This window comes from Electrona antarctica (genome assembly GCF_951216825.1).
Source record: "Electrona antarctica genome assembly, chromosome: 8".
In the NCBI taxonomy this organism is placed as follows: Eukaryota; Metazoa; Chordata; class Actinopteri; order Myctophiformes; family Myctophidae; genus Electrona; species Electrona antarctica.
In genome coordinates, this window is record NC_136789.1 from 4,394,041 (window position 1) to 4,410,967 (window position 16,927).

Consider the following 16,927-nt stretch of genomic DNA (forward strand, 5'->3'; position numbering starts at 1 on the left):
TGTTAATAATATCAGAATAATCTCACAGAATCTACCATCATAGGAGAGGATGTGGCCACTCTTTCCCTCGTAGATAACATGACCCTTGGCCAGCTGCTCTCCCCTGGCCTTGTCTGGGTTGCTCAGATCCTCTGTGGCCAACTTGGTGATTGTGCCCTTGAGGAGGTCAGCAGCAATGCTGGACTGAGGCAGGGCTGGCGTGCCCTGTTGCAGCAAGAGCAAGAGTTGTGAGAAACAGTCATGGGTCATGCATATCTTTTACACTACAGATGTGTTTTGCATGTCTGCATGATCAAAAGATATTCATTACCTGAGTGATTGATCCTCTGAAAGCTAGACCCTCAGCCATCTTGGCAGGGTTGCCCCTCCCATCCTGCATGGTTGGCAATGAGCCTCCTGGTGAAATAAAGAGCGAGACATGAGATGGTTTGTGTGGGGAACGAGGGGGCCTTTGTGGTAGTAACTCCAGGGTGTGAGAGGCCAGAGATTGTCGGTGGTGGTGGTAGTTATGTAGAAATCCAAGAGGCCAGACTGAACAGGGATGGCATTTGGTTAGGCCTAACTCGAGGGACTCTCTCATCCTACACCAGCCTGCCACATTCTGTCAGGTCCGTGTAAACAGAGCAAGGAGGCCAATTCTCTGCAGCAAAGCTCAAGGAATGGTCTATCCTTCAACTGTTCTGTGATGGCAGACGTATCATTGCCCGAGTTGTAGAAATCTCCTTTGAATGTGTAACTTAGGGGCCCATTCCGTGTAACTTAGGGGCCCAACTTAGGGGCCCATTCCGAGGCAATGCTTGCTTTAGTTGAAGGAGAAATACGTCAAATAAGAAAATAATGATCACACAGCCAGTGTTGAATGTAAAAGCTGTGAATACACAAATGTTGCCTTCAAAATAATTGACAAAGCAGCAACAGAAAATGCTCTTTGATGTACATTATGGTATTGACTCTACCCGCATTTAGAGATCCATTATGAATCAATTGGATTAACCAAGTTAATTAAATCATGTAACTGAATCGCACTCTGTCAATGACAATATAAATGACGCAACTGTATGGGGGCAATGGTGAGTGGAGTATTGCGATAATTCATTTACAGTCTAGGCATTTAGCAGATCTACAGTGACTTACAAAGTGCAAGGTCAGTCAGAGTACGCAGAATGAACCCTAGTCAACAAACAATAAGCTAAACGCTAACTAGAGAGCTAAGAAAACAAGTATGCACCACAAAGTAAGAAGAATAGCACGTTGGTAGACTTCAGACTTAGCATCTGTCTAAAAAACATACAGGTACTATCTACAGTGATTCCCAAACAGTGTGCTGTGACAAGTTCAGGTGTGCCATGGGATTTTTCTTAGGGACGCAATGATACCAAAAACTCATGATACGATGATATTAGGATAACAAGTCCACAATACATTAACACAATATTTAAAATAAACAAATAAAATAAATAATGTTCCAAATGTATACCATGATATTAAGGAGTTGCAGCGCTGTTTCACTGAATCTCAAGGCTATGTTGCTCAGCCAAAAACAACAGGTCAGTTGTTAGACGAAGGGTTCCCAACCATTCTGGGCCCAAGGACCCCCTCCACAATTTACAAAACCTTTGCAGGTTGACAAATTTAACAACTGTCAACTTGGCATCCCTGTTTTGGGCATATCATTGTAGGCGACACATGTACTTTTTGTACATATGATCTTTTCGATTGTCTATTTTCATTATGAATAAAAGGTGCACATTGAGATTTTGACTTGCCCATTGGTGTGCACTGGGCACAACATATTTTAAAGTCACTGCTCTAAATAAATAACAATCAGACATTCATTGTCATGAGACTAATATCTGACCAACTATGAACTGAGTAATAGTCATTTTTAGCAGTCTTACCAGGCTTGCTGGGATCCTGCTGTCGGGGCAGACCCAAGGATATTGAACCCACATTGCCTTTTGTCCCCTCTGGGCCATAGACAGCGTGTGGTAGGTATGTGCCAGGAGTTCCCTGGAACAGCACAAACCAAGAGGTCAGAATGAAAAGGGCAGGATCGCAAGAAAGCTGGACAAATAAAGGGTTAAAAGGTACTGGTGCCATCACAGGTGCATATTATTGATGGTTTACTAAATGATATGTATCAAATGCACAGTATCAGTACAGTATGGTAGGAGTAGTTAACAGGCAACACACTTACTGATGTAAGAGTGCTTTTCTGTTTATACAAGTAGAGTAGCTGTATCCACACAAATTAATCAAATTAGTCCATATATGACATACCCTACCTCTCTCTCTCATCTCTCTCTCTGCTCCCCCCCCCCCCCCCCCTCTCTCAGCTCACCTCTCCCCCCCTCTAACTGCCACATGCTCAGCCAATCGCAGCGCAGAATGGCACATCTTCCAGCCAATCCCAGCAGCCAATCACAATTTGTGTTCTCACCTTTTTTCCCCCCATTACTAAAATTATTAGTTTAGATAAAATAGAAAACAGGTAATATATGTAGTAAATGGGATATGTCAAAAGAATATAGACAATCAGGAAAAAACTAAATTACATAGATAATTTTGTTTATTCACCTTTTATTTAGCCACAAAGTCTCTGCTAACAATTGACTATGGTGTCTCACCTGGGAAATGGAGCCTCCCTGAATGAAGGAGGGCTTGTCTGTGGGCTTGGAGGTTGGAATGAGCGGAGGAGGAGATGGAATGTTGGAAGGTCGGCTGTGTCTATTGAAAGTCACCCGTACACCATCCGGAAGGCTCTGTACCATCTGGTTGGGGGCTTGGTGGAGGACTGGGAGAAGAGAGAGGGGGGGGGAAAAACAACTACATTTTAAACGCTAATTCCGGTGACAATTAACGCTTTAATGACTTTAACACAGACATCCGCTTCAATATCATTATAGTTCCATCTAGGTGCCAATCTACAAGCTGTAGAGCTGTTTGTGATTTTTTTTTTTTTAAAGATTTGAAATGTAAATCTTTTTTTAAATGGGTCTTAAATGGTTATAGTTCATGTTTGTTTAAATACCTCTATGAATCCACGCTGTCCTAAACTACACGTGACCTGGTCCTTGACCCATGCTTACTGTCTGTTCAGCATGGAGAACAGCTGACTAAACAGGTTATAATACATGGTGAACCAGGAGCGACAAAATTAAACAAGTAAAAGTCATGTGAAGTGTCCGACACCATCATCATCATCCTCATCGTCCTCCATGAGACATGAACGCATTGTGTTAATATATGAAACGAACAAACAATACATTCCATAGACTCGGCTGGCAAACGATTTGTTCATAGTGCTCTAAAACAAACATTAAACATAGAGTTGGCTGGCGGCCGCTGCCTAGTGGTCCAGGCGCATGCTACATATAGGCTTTGGCCTGATAACGCGTTGCGTGTTCGAGTCCCGTTCATGACGCCCTTTTCTGCATGTCTCTCCCCTTCTCTCTCTCCCTCCCTCTTTCCTGTCTATCTTCACTTGATACTATCAATAAAGGCAGAAAAGCCAAAAACAAATCTAAAAACATAGACTTGGCTGCCACATGACGTAATTTCGGAAAGTGTTTTTGAACCAATCAGAACATCGCATCCCTCCAGTCTATGAGACGTAGCTCCGTCTCATGCACGACGAAGTGTTTGTTTACAGAGACAGAGACAGGCAGCAAAGCTCATGGCTTATTTCTAACATATAATGTTTTCAGATACATATTTTAGGGTGATGATTAAGTTTAAAATGAGTTGACACTGTCTGGATATCATCTTGAAGTTCATTTTTTCATTTCACTAGGACTTTAAGTCACATGAAGTCTTCACACTCAACTCTAAAATTGCTTGTTCATACTCCTTACCACCCTTTGTGGAAAGTAAACATCGGCTTGTATTTCATAATAAGAGAAGTGGTTTCATGCTCAATGTTCTTGCACTCCCATTGCCAACAGGAACCAGCACTAGTCTTTATATGGAAAATGGAAAAGCACTCACTAAACATATAGTACAAGTAGAGAACCAGATGCTAAGTGCCACATTATCAGCATGCTAGGGTTCTTGGGCTGGCAACACATCAGGTTTCGGCACGCAGCATTGGTTGGGTTATTGCATGGCTGAAATAGCCTCCGTCTCTCTCTAGTGAATTCTGCTGATGTCTGATGTCATACACAACCTCCCTTCCTCTCTCCTTCCTGCTCTCAGATCGTCACACATAACAGAAGCCATTGCATAACAGCAGCAATTTGCACTGACGTCAAATGTTGGTGAGTGACCATGGGCATGTCCATATTTGGGCGCGTGACGTCAGACACAACAGAAGCCATTAACCACAAGGAGATTTTGCGCATGTCCATATTTGGTCATAATACACACACACCCCCACACACAAATGTGAAGAGAAAAGAAAAGAAAGTACAAGCCACAAGGACATCTCAGGGCAGTGTTGAAGTGGATGATTACTTTCCTCAGGGTCCTCCTCAGCTATAAGTCAAATTAAATCCAGAATGGTAGAGCCTACTGTAGATCTGACAACTAGACAGTCACAGCTCCATCGTCACTCTGAGCGATGAAATTGGAATAATTATATAGGTCATGTGACTTTTAGCCCAATAACAAGGAGCTAAAAACTTCAATGAAAATTCACAGTCCATGGTGCCTCTGAAATCGGTTGGCACTGAAAAAAATGAAACAGCTGAAGACTTCAACGTTTATTTGGCCTAACCGTCTTTGTTTGTGCCCAGTATATCCCTAATACCATATAGGAATATATAACATGACAAGTTCAATATGTAAATCTATACTACAATAAAAAATATACAAGTATTAACAAAATGCTTAGTTTCAAATACAGATTCATCGCAATCGCAGGATAGCTCCAAGGTCTGTTTTGCGAAGTGAAGGGTGGGGGCTGTACATCCAAGTACAAAAACTGGAAAACAACAATAGCACAAAGCCACCCGTCAAACTCAACCCGCATCATAAAACACTCTAATTTAATTTGATTCAAATCTGTAAACCGCTCTATGCCCAACATAGCCGAAGATGGAAAACTAGTCTGGTAAGAATAGCAAATATTTACCAAGGTGCGCGAGGATGGCAATTGACAATAATTGATGCCACAGCCATTTTGTTCTCAAATAATACATTGGGGGTGGGAAAGTATAAAGTAAGAACAGGATAGCTGCCATGTGAATATGGCCAATGGGAGAGAGCAGGCAAGAGAGGAGGGGAGGGGTGGAATAGGAAGGAGGAAGATGTGTGCTGGTTACCTGGAGGCACACTGTAGCGGGACACATTGGGGGCGTTGGGGTCGGGCTGGGGTGAGGCCTTGCTCAGCTCCCTGGGGGAAAGTCTGTAGGGGGAGCCTGGCCGACCAGACTGAGCCTCCTGGTCCAGAGGCAGCTTCATGTCATAAGGGATGTAGGTAATGGGCTTACCTGCAGTACACAGGCATGAGGACAAAGGGAAAACGTCAGCTAAGAGAGAAAGGCTCAACGTCAGCTAAAGCTGAGAAGACCTAGATGGGGTGATAAATATGCAACGTAGACTCCAGCTACGGGATGAAACAACTTTGGAACTTTGCTCCAACGCTCTGTGGTCGGGCCAGTCCAGTTTAGCTGCCATTTACAGCGAAGGTGCTAAAGGCATTGTACAAGCGATACAACTGTATACCATGCACTGACTTGACGTGCTTTTAACTCAGTTAAAGGCATTAAGTGGTTGAATTAGTCTTGACCATAGGAGTATGTACTGCTCTGACAAACAAGTCACACACCCTGAAAAGTCAACACAAAGACCCAGTGTCTCTTGAGCGAAAAGCAAGCCTTTGGTTCTCTGTTCACATTGCAGATAGATGGTCTAATTCTTGTCTTGCTGAGAATTTTTTTTGTTTACAGGGAATGAAAGGGACCCATTGGCCATAAATCTGCTGTTAAAAGCGAGGGGTACGGATGCCTACTGAGCAAGAGACCAGATAGAAAGAGAGAAAGCGGGGTAGCACCGTTTGCTTGTTTGTCTTCTCTTACCATCTCGGTCTACTATGGTGGGGCTGCGGGTGTTATAGATTCTCTTACCATCTCGGTCTACTATGGTGGGGCTGCGGGTGTTATAGATCGGGTTTGTCTTCTCTTACCATCTCGGTCTACTATGGTGGGGCTGCGGGTGTTATAGATTCTCTTACCATCTCGGTCTACTATGGTGGGGCTGCGGGTGTTATAGATCTCTTACCATCTCGGTCTACTATGGTGGGGCTGCGGGTGTTATAGATCGGCGTCCTGCGGTCCAGGTCGCCCTGATCCTGCCTCTGCTGGTCCTCTTGGTGTGCCGACTCGTGCACCGCTTTGATCTGGTGCTGGAACATGGCATATCCGCTCATGGGAACACTGCCAGGGCCATAAGGACCAGGCACCTGAAAGGAGGACGACAAGCCATGATGAGTTGGCCTGTCAAATACTAGATCTGCACGTGAGATTTCAGACTTCTTCCCACACCCTTCTGAAAAGACTAATATGATAAGATGAGAATAGGCTCTGCTGTAGTGACTGACCATGGGCGGTATGGCGGCGGCCCGCTGTTGCAGCTGCTGCATGTTGAGCTGGCTCTGCTTGCCTGACACCAGCACCGAACCTGGAGGATGCAGCAATGAAGGCTTGTCCATGTACATTCTGAGGGCAGACAAAAGAAACAAGAGAAAGAAAGAAAAAAGAAAAAAAAGGTGAGTGACAAACACACAGACTACTTACTAAAAAACACACTCTTGGAAATATGAGTAGTGTCATTAAAGTAGAGACAACATGCACAGAAGTCCCACCTCGGTCTCTCTGGAGGTTCTGCCTCCACATCCTCGTCGGCACTGCAGGTGGCGCTGGAGTCATTATCAGAGTGGAGCTCCCTCAGCCTCTCTCCGTGGTCCCCCTTGTCTCCTTTCTCCTTGGCTTCAGGCTCCATCTTGACCTGCACCTCTCCGGTCTTCATGTCCATATCCTGCGGTTCACTTTTGGGGTGCACCGGGCCCATGTAGGTAGACATCCGGGGTCTTTCCTCGTGGGTGGTGGCCTCTCCCTCAGGGCTCTTTTCTTGTTTGACGCGTAGTTCACCGTACATAGGCTCCGGGGTCTTCCCATTGTTGGTATGCCCTCGGTCCTGTTCCATGCACTGGCCGTCTCCCACAGCACCATCTCCCCTCTTAGAGTCAGCCATTTTAGAGGGGTCTGGCTGTGAGGGAGAGGGTGCACTCTCTGTGTCAGAGCTGTTGTCACCACCTGGAGAAACAGAAGAGAGCAGATGAGAACAAGTCCAATAACAGCATGGTGTGTAGAAACCTTCCGGATGTTATCCAGTAGACACTTCCCATGGCAGATGTTTTAATCAACCTAAAACTTTATTATTATTATTTTTTAACTCTCCAACTATTTAAGACTATGTGCACCTATACCTGCTCTTAGCATTAATTAGACATTTTACTCCCTGAATGCCATAATGCATTTCTTAAACACTTTAATATCATTGACATCATAAAGGGTCTGTTGAGTACTAGTAGTATACAATATACTTGCACAACTCCTTCCCCTAGTATTCTTAGGATCAACCAACCATGTGACAATCTATAGGCTCTGGATCGCCAAGGTTCCTTTGGAACTGTTTGAGTTGCCAAGAGACAAAGAAAGAATAAACATGGCAAAACACCTTATGACTGCTTCCTGTCCCCAGTGATACATTTCAGTTATGTATGATTACAATCTGGCTGACACCTTCTCTATACAGTATATACAATGCAACTGAAACCACAACAAAAACAAGACAGAGTCTAGTAGTGGCGTGTAGGCCTGTCAAAAATGATTACATAATCACAATTATTTGAGATAATCGCAATTATTTTGTTCAGACATTAAAACAAATAGCCAATCTACAAGCTCAAACACGTCGTGTTTACAATGCCTAAGCCAATCGTACTATTTGTGTAGCAGTTAATCAAGTAAAATGTCATGATCGTGACAACCCCAACAGCGTGGCTTCCAATGTTGAACTATCGATAGTAAGTTATTGTGTGTGTCAGTTAGTATGTGTGTCAGTTAGTATGTGTGTCAGTTAGCATGTGTGTCAGTTAGTATGTGTCAGTTAATATGTGTGTCAGTTAGTATGTGTGTCAGTTAGTATGTGTGCCAGTTAGTATGTGTGCCAGTTAGTATGTGTGTCAGTTAGTATGTGTGTCAGTTAGTATGTGTGTCAGTTAGTATGTGTGCCAGTTAGTATGTGTGTCAGTTAATATGTGTGTCAGTTAGTATGTGTGTCAGTTAGTATGTGTGTCAGTTAGTATGTGTGCCAGTTAGTACTGTATGTGTGTCAGTTAGTACTGTATGTGTGTCAGTTAGTACTGTATGTGTGTCAGTTAGTATGTGTGTCAGTTAGTATGTGTGTCAGTTAGTATGTGTCAGTTAGTATGTGTGTCAGTTAGTATGTGTGCCAGTTAGTATGTGTGTCAGTTAGTACTGTATGTGTGTCAGTTAGTATGTGTGTCAGTTAGTATGTGTGTCAGTTAGTATGTGTGCCAGTTAGTACTGTATGTGTGTCAGTTAGTACTGTATGTGTGTCAGTTAGTACTGTATGTGTGTCAGTTAGTATGTGTGTCAGTTAGTATGTGTGTCAGTTAGTATGTGTCAGTTAGTATGTGTGTCAGTTAGTATGTGTGCCAGTTAGTATGTGTGTCAGTTAGTACTGTATGTGTGTCAGTTAGTATGTGTGTCAGTTAGTATCTGTGTCAGTTAGTATGTGTGTCAGTTAGTATGTGTGTCACAATGTGATGTTCAGTGGTGAAGCCACATTATGTGTGCGGCTGCATTTGTACATGTTTTAGTGTGGTTACAAATGGAATTAGTGATTTTATACGTGTACTTCAAAAAAAGAAAAAGAAAAAACGGAACAATGTTGGTCCAGGTGTGTTATTGTACATGCATAACTTTTCAACTACACTACACTCAATGGATTTAATGTTATTTAGTCACAAGTTCTTGTTAATACCTTTCTTTGGTTCAATATCCATAAAACACACAGACTTGTGTGAGTTTCTACTCCATTAGAAGTTGCAAGCTAGAACGTTTGATAGTAACCTAGCAAGCTAAAAAAGTAAGAAACCAAGAACAGAAAGTGAGAAAGAAAAATGTCCTAAAGACAAAGTCTGGTAATCTGTTACCAGGGACAGGATTGTCCTGAACTAGGGAATTAATTCATGCAGACATTGATGACTGGAATGAAATGGAAAGGCCCAGACTAATCTGGCCACACACAGTAACCCCTTTCCCAAGCACGGCAAGACAGGCTATTTGGCTTTTTATGCCAAAGATAAGAGTATGTCCAGGACCTCTGGAGTAGAGTGGGCAGAAAGAGACTAGAGCAGATCCAAACAAATGGAACCGTCATTTGCATTCCATACAGCAACATTCTTTCACTCTTCAAAGCCGACAAGATGTTATACAACAGTTGACCAAGTCCTCAGAAGCAGTTCAGATATCTTAAAGCACTATCTTTCCACCTCTTATTCTGTCTGATAACCTTTACCTCTAATTTAAAACCAAACAGTCGGTAGCGAACAAAGGCTGAATCTTTTTATAATTCACTTGTACCTCTCAGGATTAAAACATTATGAACCAAGTACAAAGATTGAGAACTGAAAACATTGAACCTGTGACATCCCCAATATTCATGCAGACCTCAAGTGTGAGCAGAATAAAATGTGAGGTGACAAATCATAATACAAGTTTCAGATCTTATATTGAAGCCTGACTATTCCTAGTAGGAATAGTATAGGAAGTGTAATTTTCTTCAAGATTTGTTTTTGGCCTTTTGCCTCCATTGATAGTCATTAGTGAAGATGGACAGGACAGTGGGAGAGAGAGAGAGAAGGGGAGAGACATGCAGCAAAGGTCGTCATGAATGGGACTCGAACACACGACGCGCCACCAGGCCAGAGCCCACACGTGGCATGCGCCCGGACCACCAGGCCAGCGGGCACACTAGGAAGTGTAATTTTAACAAAATCCATGCACTGTGAAACAGGGAAGGGATGTTATAAACTTGTTTTGTTTTTCAGGTACTGGATTTAACACAAGTACTCTGGCGTCTGCACACTTTGCAAACACGACGCAGTGCCAGGGTCCGACTTATTTTGGTTACAGTGACAGCTGAACCAGCCTGCTACATTCATTCACCTATTTTTGAATGAAAAGAATGGCGATTATCGCAGAAAAGTGCGCACGCGCACACACACACACACACACACACACACACACACACACACACACACACACACACACACACACACACACACACACACACACACACACACACACACACACACACACACACACACACACACACACACACACACACACACACACACACACACACACACACACACACACACACACACACACACACACACACGTGAGTAAAAAGGCTCAGCAGCGACTGTACTGGCTCCACTGCCTGAAGATGTTCGGAGTAGGACACAGCATCCTTAGGCTGTACTACAACAGCTCAGTTGAAGGCATTCCATCAGGCTGTGTTACGGCTTGGTACGGGAACTGTACTGCCCGAGAAAAGATCAGCCGCTGCCTACAGCGAGTAGTGCGATCGGCAGAGCACATAATGGGAGGTGAGCTCCCTGCACTCCAGGAACTGTACAAGAAGCGGTGTGTAGTCAAAGCATGGCCCATCATCAAGGACAAGCACCACCCAAGTCACAGCCTACACCGCCTGCGGCCCGGCATACCGGCCTACCGCAAGAGCAGCACCACCAGTTTCTTGAACAGCTTTCAAATGGCTGCCGTTGTTTAATGTCGTTTAATGCAGGGGTTCCCAACCTTTCTTCATGAAATGTCTGCGGACTGGCATGGGCGGCGGGGGTGCGAGAGGGGAGCACCATAACCTAACCCACGGAGAAGACTGTTGACTGACCTACCCGCTGCACTGATATAATATTATATCATTCACAACATAATATTATATCGTTGACCTAAATGGCGTTATATTAACAAGGATAGTATGATTAAAAAAGGATTAGGCAGGCCTACTGTATGTCTTTTTCATTCAGAAATGACTTTGGACGATAGTCCGGCAGCCGACAGGCTTCATTTGTTTCAAGTGGGAAATTTGGTATATAGTCTTTTTTTATTTGCCCTAAAATATTGTCTATATACATATAATATGTACATTCATGAATCCACTTGCTGACCGGCTGTCAGTATTGGGCAATTTTTTATAGGGGTTTCTTGTGACCAAAATGTCAAACTTTTCTTTTAGTAGCATGTGAATCTGAATCCATTCCAAGCATTGGTTTTGCACAAAATACACTCCTTGGGCTAAAAGCAGCCATAGCCACTTGCCCAAATGTGCCCAAAATGTGCTGACCTCATCACATTTGTCATGACGTCTATGGCCGTTTTTAACCCCTAGTTTGACATGTGACATGCTACTTAAAGCAAAAGGAAAGTTTGACATTTTTGCCTGCCATAGGATGTTAATGGTAGGGTCACAAGAAACCCCTATAAAAAACATTGCCCAATACTGACAGCCGGTCAGCAAGTGGATTCATGAATGTATGGATAGACAATACTTTAGGGCCACTAAAAAAGACTATATACCAAATTGCCCACCCGTCCACCTCGGCTGCCAGACTATAAACATGCAGAGTGACGCATTACTTTACCTGGGTTACATCGTCCTCTGATACTTCAATATGTTTTAACGTGAAATAATAATCCCGTACCGTGTAGTGTTTTGTTTCATTAGCGCGAGCGTGACAAAATAGGCTACAGCTTGTTGTTGTTCTGCTGTTGCTCGGAACACACGGTAATGGTAAAGATACCAAGGATTCGAAAATGACGTTACCGTTATGCTACGCAACACGGAAGTAACACAGACTTGAAGCAGTTTATAAACCACAGTCAGTGACGCGTCCGTTGACAAATCCTTGGTATTTTCATTCAACCGGACAGTCAACTTTTCACTGCTGTTTGCAAAATCCTGGTGACGGTCGGGAAAACTTGGGATTCCCTTCTCGCGTACCAGTGGGAAATGTCCCGCGGACCAGTGGTTGGGAACCTCCAGTTTAATGCAATCAGATAGGCCTTTTCTGTTTAGATGTGTGGGCTGTCAAGGCTCCCCACTCAGTAGGCATTCCCGCATAACTTCTGGGTATAATGATGATGTCATGCACATACCCTCTATAAAGCTGATTCTGAAAAGTGACATGTATGTGTGTGTGTGTGTGTACATGTAATCATGTCTTCTGCTCTCTGACCTTCACTGTCATCTGGGTTGTCGTCATCCTCATCAGCTGATGCCGTGGCTAGACCCTCGCCCTGCAACGCCCTTGCATCAGCCCGAGCTCGCCGTGTGTCCTGGAAGAAGCAAATACAGAATGTTAGCATACTATGTCAGCAGAATATGAACATAGCCATGATGCTTTTGCATTGATGTCAGTTCCACAGACTGACGATGACACAAGGCTAATGGAGACGTATATAAATGTGTTACTCACCTGCTTGTGCTGCTGGAGCAGGTTGTCCAAGTTATGACGTCTCTTGTAATTGAAATAGAAGTTCTTGCACTGAGCCTCACTTTTGGAGCCCACCATTTTGGCAATGGCCGTCCAGTTGCGTCCATGCTCAACGAGTCCTAATGGGAGATGGAAGAAGACAATTCAGCATAGGCAAATAAGCAGATCCATGCTCAAAGCGTGAGTACAAATGGACATAACTCAATATACTTTTCATGTTAATATAAACGTATACATTATTCAATTGTGAAACGCATTGCTACAAAAAATAAAATACAGTATAGCCATTTTAAACAGGATTTATCTCCTGTGACTAAAGCACCGTTATTAACACTACAGCATACTGTGTATGACAAGTGAAACATGTTGCTAGTGATTGCTGATGTACTGCCCTATCCTGACCGATGCTATGCTGATGTACTGCCCTATCCTGACCGATGCTATGCTGATGTACTGCCCTATCCTGACCGATGCTAAGCTCACAATCAGCTTTGATTATCTCAATAAACCGTTTTAAGCCTACGCTTACAAGTTGCAATGGCCCTTGAAGGCTGCCAATTACCTTTGGCATTAAGAGTGTTTCTCCTCTAAAACCTGAACGACTATTCTCTCTCTATCCCCATCCTGCCATGATAGTCTCTCTCTTCTAGACTGAGCTAAAGAACGCTGGTGCGTTGACAAATTGCCATATAGTGGAGGGCAAGTCCCATATTACTGTTACAGCTAAATGAATGGGGTTGCTGGGACTATTAGCCACTTAAGCCTCTATATACCTTGTTGAACGACGATTAGTGAAAATAGCCGATCTATAAGCTCACAGCGCGTTGTGACGCTTGCAGATTTGAGCAATTTTTATTTTACATTATGGTGCACCCCAACCTACATACGTACATTCATGTGATAAGACAGAAAGAAAGAGAGACAGACAGACATGATTTTCTTTTTACATTTTCGCCTGTAATGACATGGCCAAAATAGGGAAGCCAGATTGAAAGTGGTTAAGACCGCAATCTTGTTTGGAGTGCCTTAAACACACAGTTTGCATGTCACGTGCCTGGGCCTCGTTTGTTTTGTGATTATGCGTTATATCCCCCTGAGGACATCACTTATCCCAAAGGCCTGGCAGTCTGGCAGCACACTAGGAACTGTACATTCTCTCTAGCTTCAAGTAGCTCCCAATCATTCCGAGAGGCAGCATTGGTACATTACGCGTCTAACCTTTGTTCATGTAGCAGCCATAAAATGTCCATAAATACTCTCTCAACAATCCACCGCTGTCACTACCTTAAAATCACACCCGTGTGAAGTGAGTGGTGCAACTCCGTGTGGGAGTCCCCGGGGGGTCCCTGCAAGTTCCGGGCCAGCGTGCCGGCCCGGTTATGGCGAGCCGTTGCATGTCCGAAACGGTCGAGAAATGACAGAGTTACCGTGTGGGGGTCCCTCTACTGTACTGTACTGTCACACCCGAAATCATATACAGTTAATAACTGTTGCACAATGCTATTTTCGTGCTCGGACACAGCCAGGGACACACATAGCCTACAGGGGTGGTTGCACCACTCAAAAACCATCCAGCTCAGGCTTCGGCTGAGGTTTTGGCTGAAGCACTTTTTAATACTTTTCATTGCGTCCGTATTTTTTTAACCAACACACTGATGGGGTGTTCAATAGCAGGAAAAAAAAGAAAATCACACCCGTGTGAAGTAAGTGGTGCAACTCCGTGTGGGCATCCCCGGGGGGGTCCCCGATACTTCCAGACCCACAGGAACACGCCCAGGGTGCCGGCCCGGTTCCGGCGAGCCGCCCCGTGTCCGAAACGGTTGAGAAACACCATGTGGGGGTCCCCAGACTGTACTGTACTGTCACACCCAAAATGATCATATATACAGTTAATGTGTGTGTGTGTGTGTGTGTGTGTGTGTGTGTGTGTGTGTGTGTGTGTGTGTGTGTGTGTGTGTGTGTGTGTGTGTGTGTGTGTGTGTGTGTGTGTGTGTGTGTGTGTGTATGTGTGTGTGTGTGTGTGTGTTAGGCTGCGCAACAGTGACACTTGGTTGTGAAAACTAAACCCTATTTTCGTGCTCGGACAGACCCAGCCAGCCAGCCACGGACACACAAAGATGGCTTATAAATGTTAGATTTGTCTTCTTGGATGTATTGTATGTTCTGCCTGGGATGAATCCAGCATGTGGGTCAGCTGCATCACACACTGCAACAAATCTGCATGAGATGTTCCTCACGTGGCCTTGCATCAAAACACTCGCATGTCAAACTCAAGTCTTCCAACTAACATGAGAGCATGACCAACCAACAAAAACTCCATATAAACAAATTAAAACATGGTACCCACTAACAGCACATTTCCCCTCTGTGCTTATTATTGCAATAACAATCTAACAATATAATTGTATAACTATAACAATTACAATTATTACTAATACTAATACAATTACAACATGACCAAATATAATGGCAATGACAGTTTCTTCACCGATATAGAAACATAGGTTTTTCTGAAAACTGTCATGATTTAGAAGACATTAGTAGAATCAGTTATCAGGTCTAAATGGGTTAACATCGAAGCGCAGATTGAAAATGTTAAATTCAGCACAGGCTGTCGGAATACCCTTGTATTGATGTTTCGATTTTTACCACTACACTGAACCTACAGACGTCTGTAGGATCAAAGGACTACCTTCACATGTTTTATACGATGTTTGTAAAACGGAAATAGATCATAATTGACCATTTTGCCGTTTGATGGTAAGTTTACATGACCGAGTGCTGGCCCCAGAGCTACAGTGGAGGGGGAGGTCACAGATGGCGCTAGGGACAGCAAGTGTACAGGGACATATCTGACATGTTCCAAACATTTGCAGGCTGAGACCTTACTACTCCCAGCTGGTGTGCGATCACATAGCTTCACTGGAGTATTACTTTCCAACCACCAAAGACAACCAGTGAAATAATTCGAAGTCGAAGATACAATGGTATGTAGTTACAATAGTCAAAATAATAAAAAAGAAAATATCAAAAATATTGATGACATGAAAAAATAAAAAAATGTTTTACCCAAAATAAATTCGGGACCCACCGAGGGGTCGCGAACCCCTAGGTTGAGAACCCCTGGCCTAGAGGACTGAATCGGAAGTTATTTGCAGGTGGCAATTCATTCTTAGAGGCCCAAGTGTCTGCACCTCGATCACACATGCATTTAATGAAGGATGAGTGATATACAGTATCATATAGCCTGCCCTACAGTATATTTCCAAATAGTAGCCCTGCCAAAAATAGCCCACTACCTAATAATTGCCGGGGGTCTGACACCATTTTGCACATTAAACGCCTCGTCCAAATAAACGCCCTGGTCCGTTTAAACACTGGGGCTATTATTTGCTATTTCTTCAGCATAATTTATATGCCAGAAAATAGAAGATCTACACATCACACACATCAATGCGTCGCAGCTGTATTGTCAGTGCGGGACTTGCCACATAGCCCAAAAATAAATCTTGGTAGGACTTGGCCCGAGGTAATTTAACTCGGGCCATTCTCAAGCGATTTTTTATAATTCAAAGTTCTCTATAATCTGTGAAGTGTATATTATCATTGGGTGTATAAATCATGTTTTTTATGCCTCTATCAAACGATATGGAGAGAAGATAGTGTCGGGACTTGGAGGCAGACATTTATGCATGCATGGCATGCTGATAGGAAATTAAAGATGTTCTACTTCCATTCGCAATTTAGGTGGCAGTTAAAATACCGTACTTATTACTTCACTAATCCAATGAAATAAAATAAAATACTGGTAGTTTCTTTTTAGAGCGTATGACGCAAACATCAGGTAATAGTGTCCAAGCAGCACCTCAGTGTGGCTGTAAAGTTCATGTGTAACACTGCGTGGTGGCACTTGAATTAGATTAGATTGAAGAGATTGTGATTGTCATTACATTATCTTTAATCAGCAACATGTGGGTGATAGCCTACTTACAGTATGTGTATCAAATGTGGTTTTATTTAAATGCAATCAAGGGCTACAGCTTTGCGAGATTTGCGGTTCTTCAGTGCCGTTTTCCCCTACGCAGTCAGAGCATTTAGTGGCTCATTATTAAGTGTTAATAATGAGGGAGCTTTCATGCATGCACGCTCATGCAGCGTGAGTGCATGTGTTGATCACATGCACACGTGCTATGTGATATGTGATATGTTTTTGCAGTCTTTTTCAGTATTTCTTATTTTTTTGGCCTATTCGCGGCTGCCTACAAAAACATCATACTGTGGTGGCTGGTCATGAGTGTGTGGTGGCCCGCCACACAATCATGCATATAGGGGAAACACTATCAAAGACTTTGCCTGCAATGAATATTTACTGTATCTTAT

The 16,927-nt window shown here is 43.4% G+C and overlaps 1 protein-coding gene across 3 annotated transcripts in view; it reads right to left on the bottom strand.

Annotated features, from left to right (window-relative positions):
- Positions 1-16,927, bottom strand: part of ncor1 (nuclear receptor corepressor 1) — an 89,514-nt gene that overhangs the window by 14,687 nt on the left and 57,900 nt on the right. For all 3 annotated transcript variants that reach the window (XM_079508574.1, XM_079508573.1, XM_079508575.1), the window contains 10 exons: positions 12,530-12,666; positions 12,290-12,389; positions 6,803-7,253; positions 6,539-6,656; positions 6,220-6,400; positions 5,262-5,429; positions 2,628-2,794; positions 1,899-2,010; positions 311-396; positions 36-204 (listed from right to left, as the gene is read on the bottom strand). In XM_079508574.1, coding sequence (XP_079364700.1) covers positions 36-204; positions 311-396; positions 1,899-2,010; positions 2,628-2,794; positions 5,262-5,429; positions 6,220-6,400; positions 6,539-6,656; positions 6,803-7,253; positions 12,290-12,389; positions 12,530-12,666 — 1,689 coding nt within the window. The remainder of the gene's footprint in view (positions 1-35; positions 205-310; positions 397-1,898; positions 2,011-2,627; positions 2,795-5,261; positions 5,430-6,219; positions 6,401-6,538; positions 6,657-6,802; positions 7,254-12,289; positions 12,390-12,529; positions 12,667-16,927) is intronic.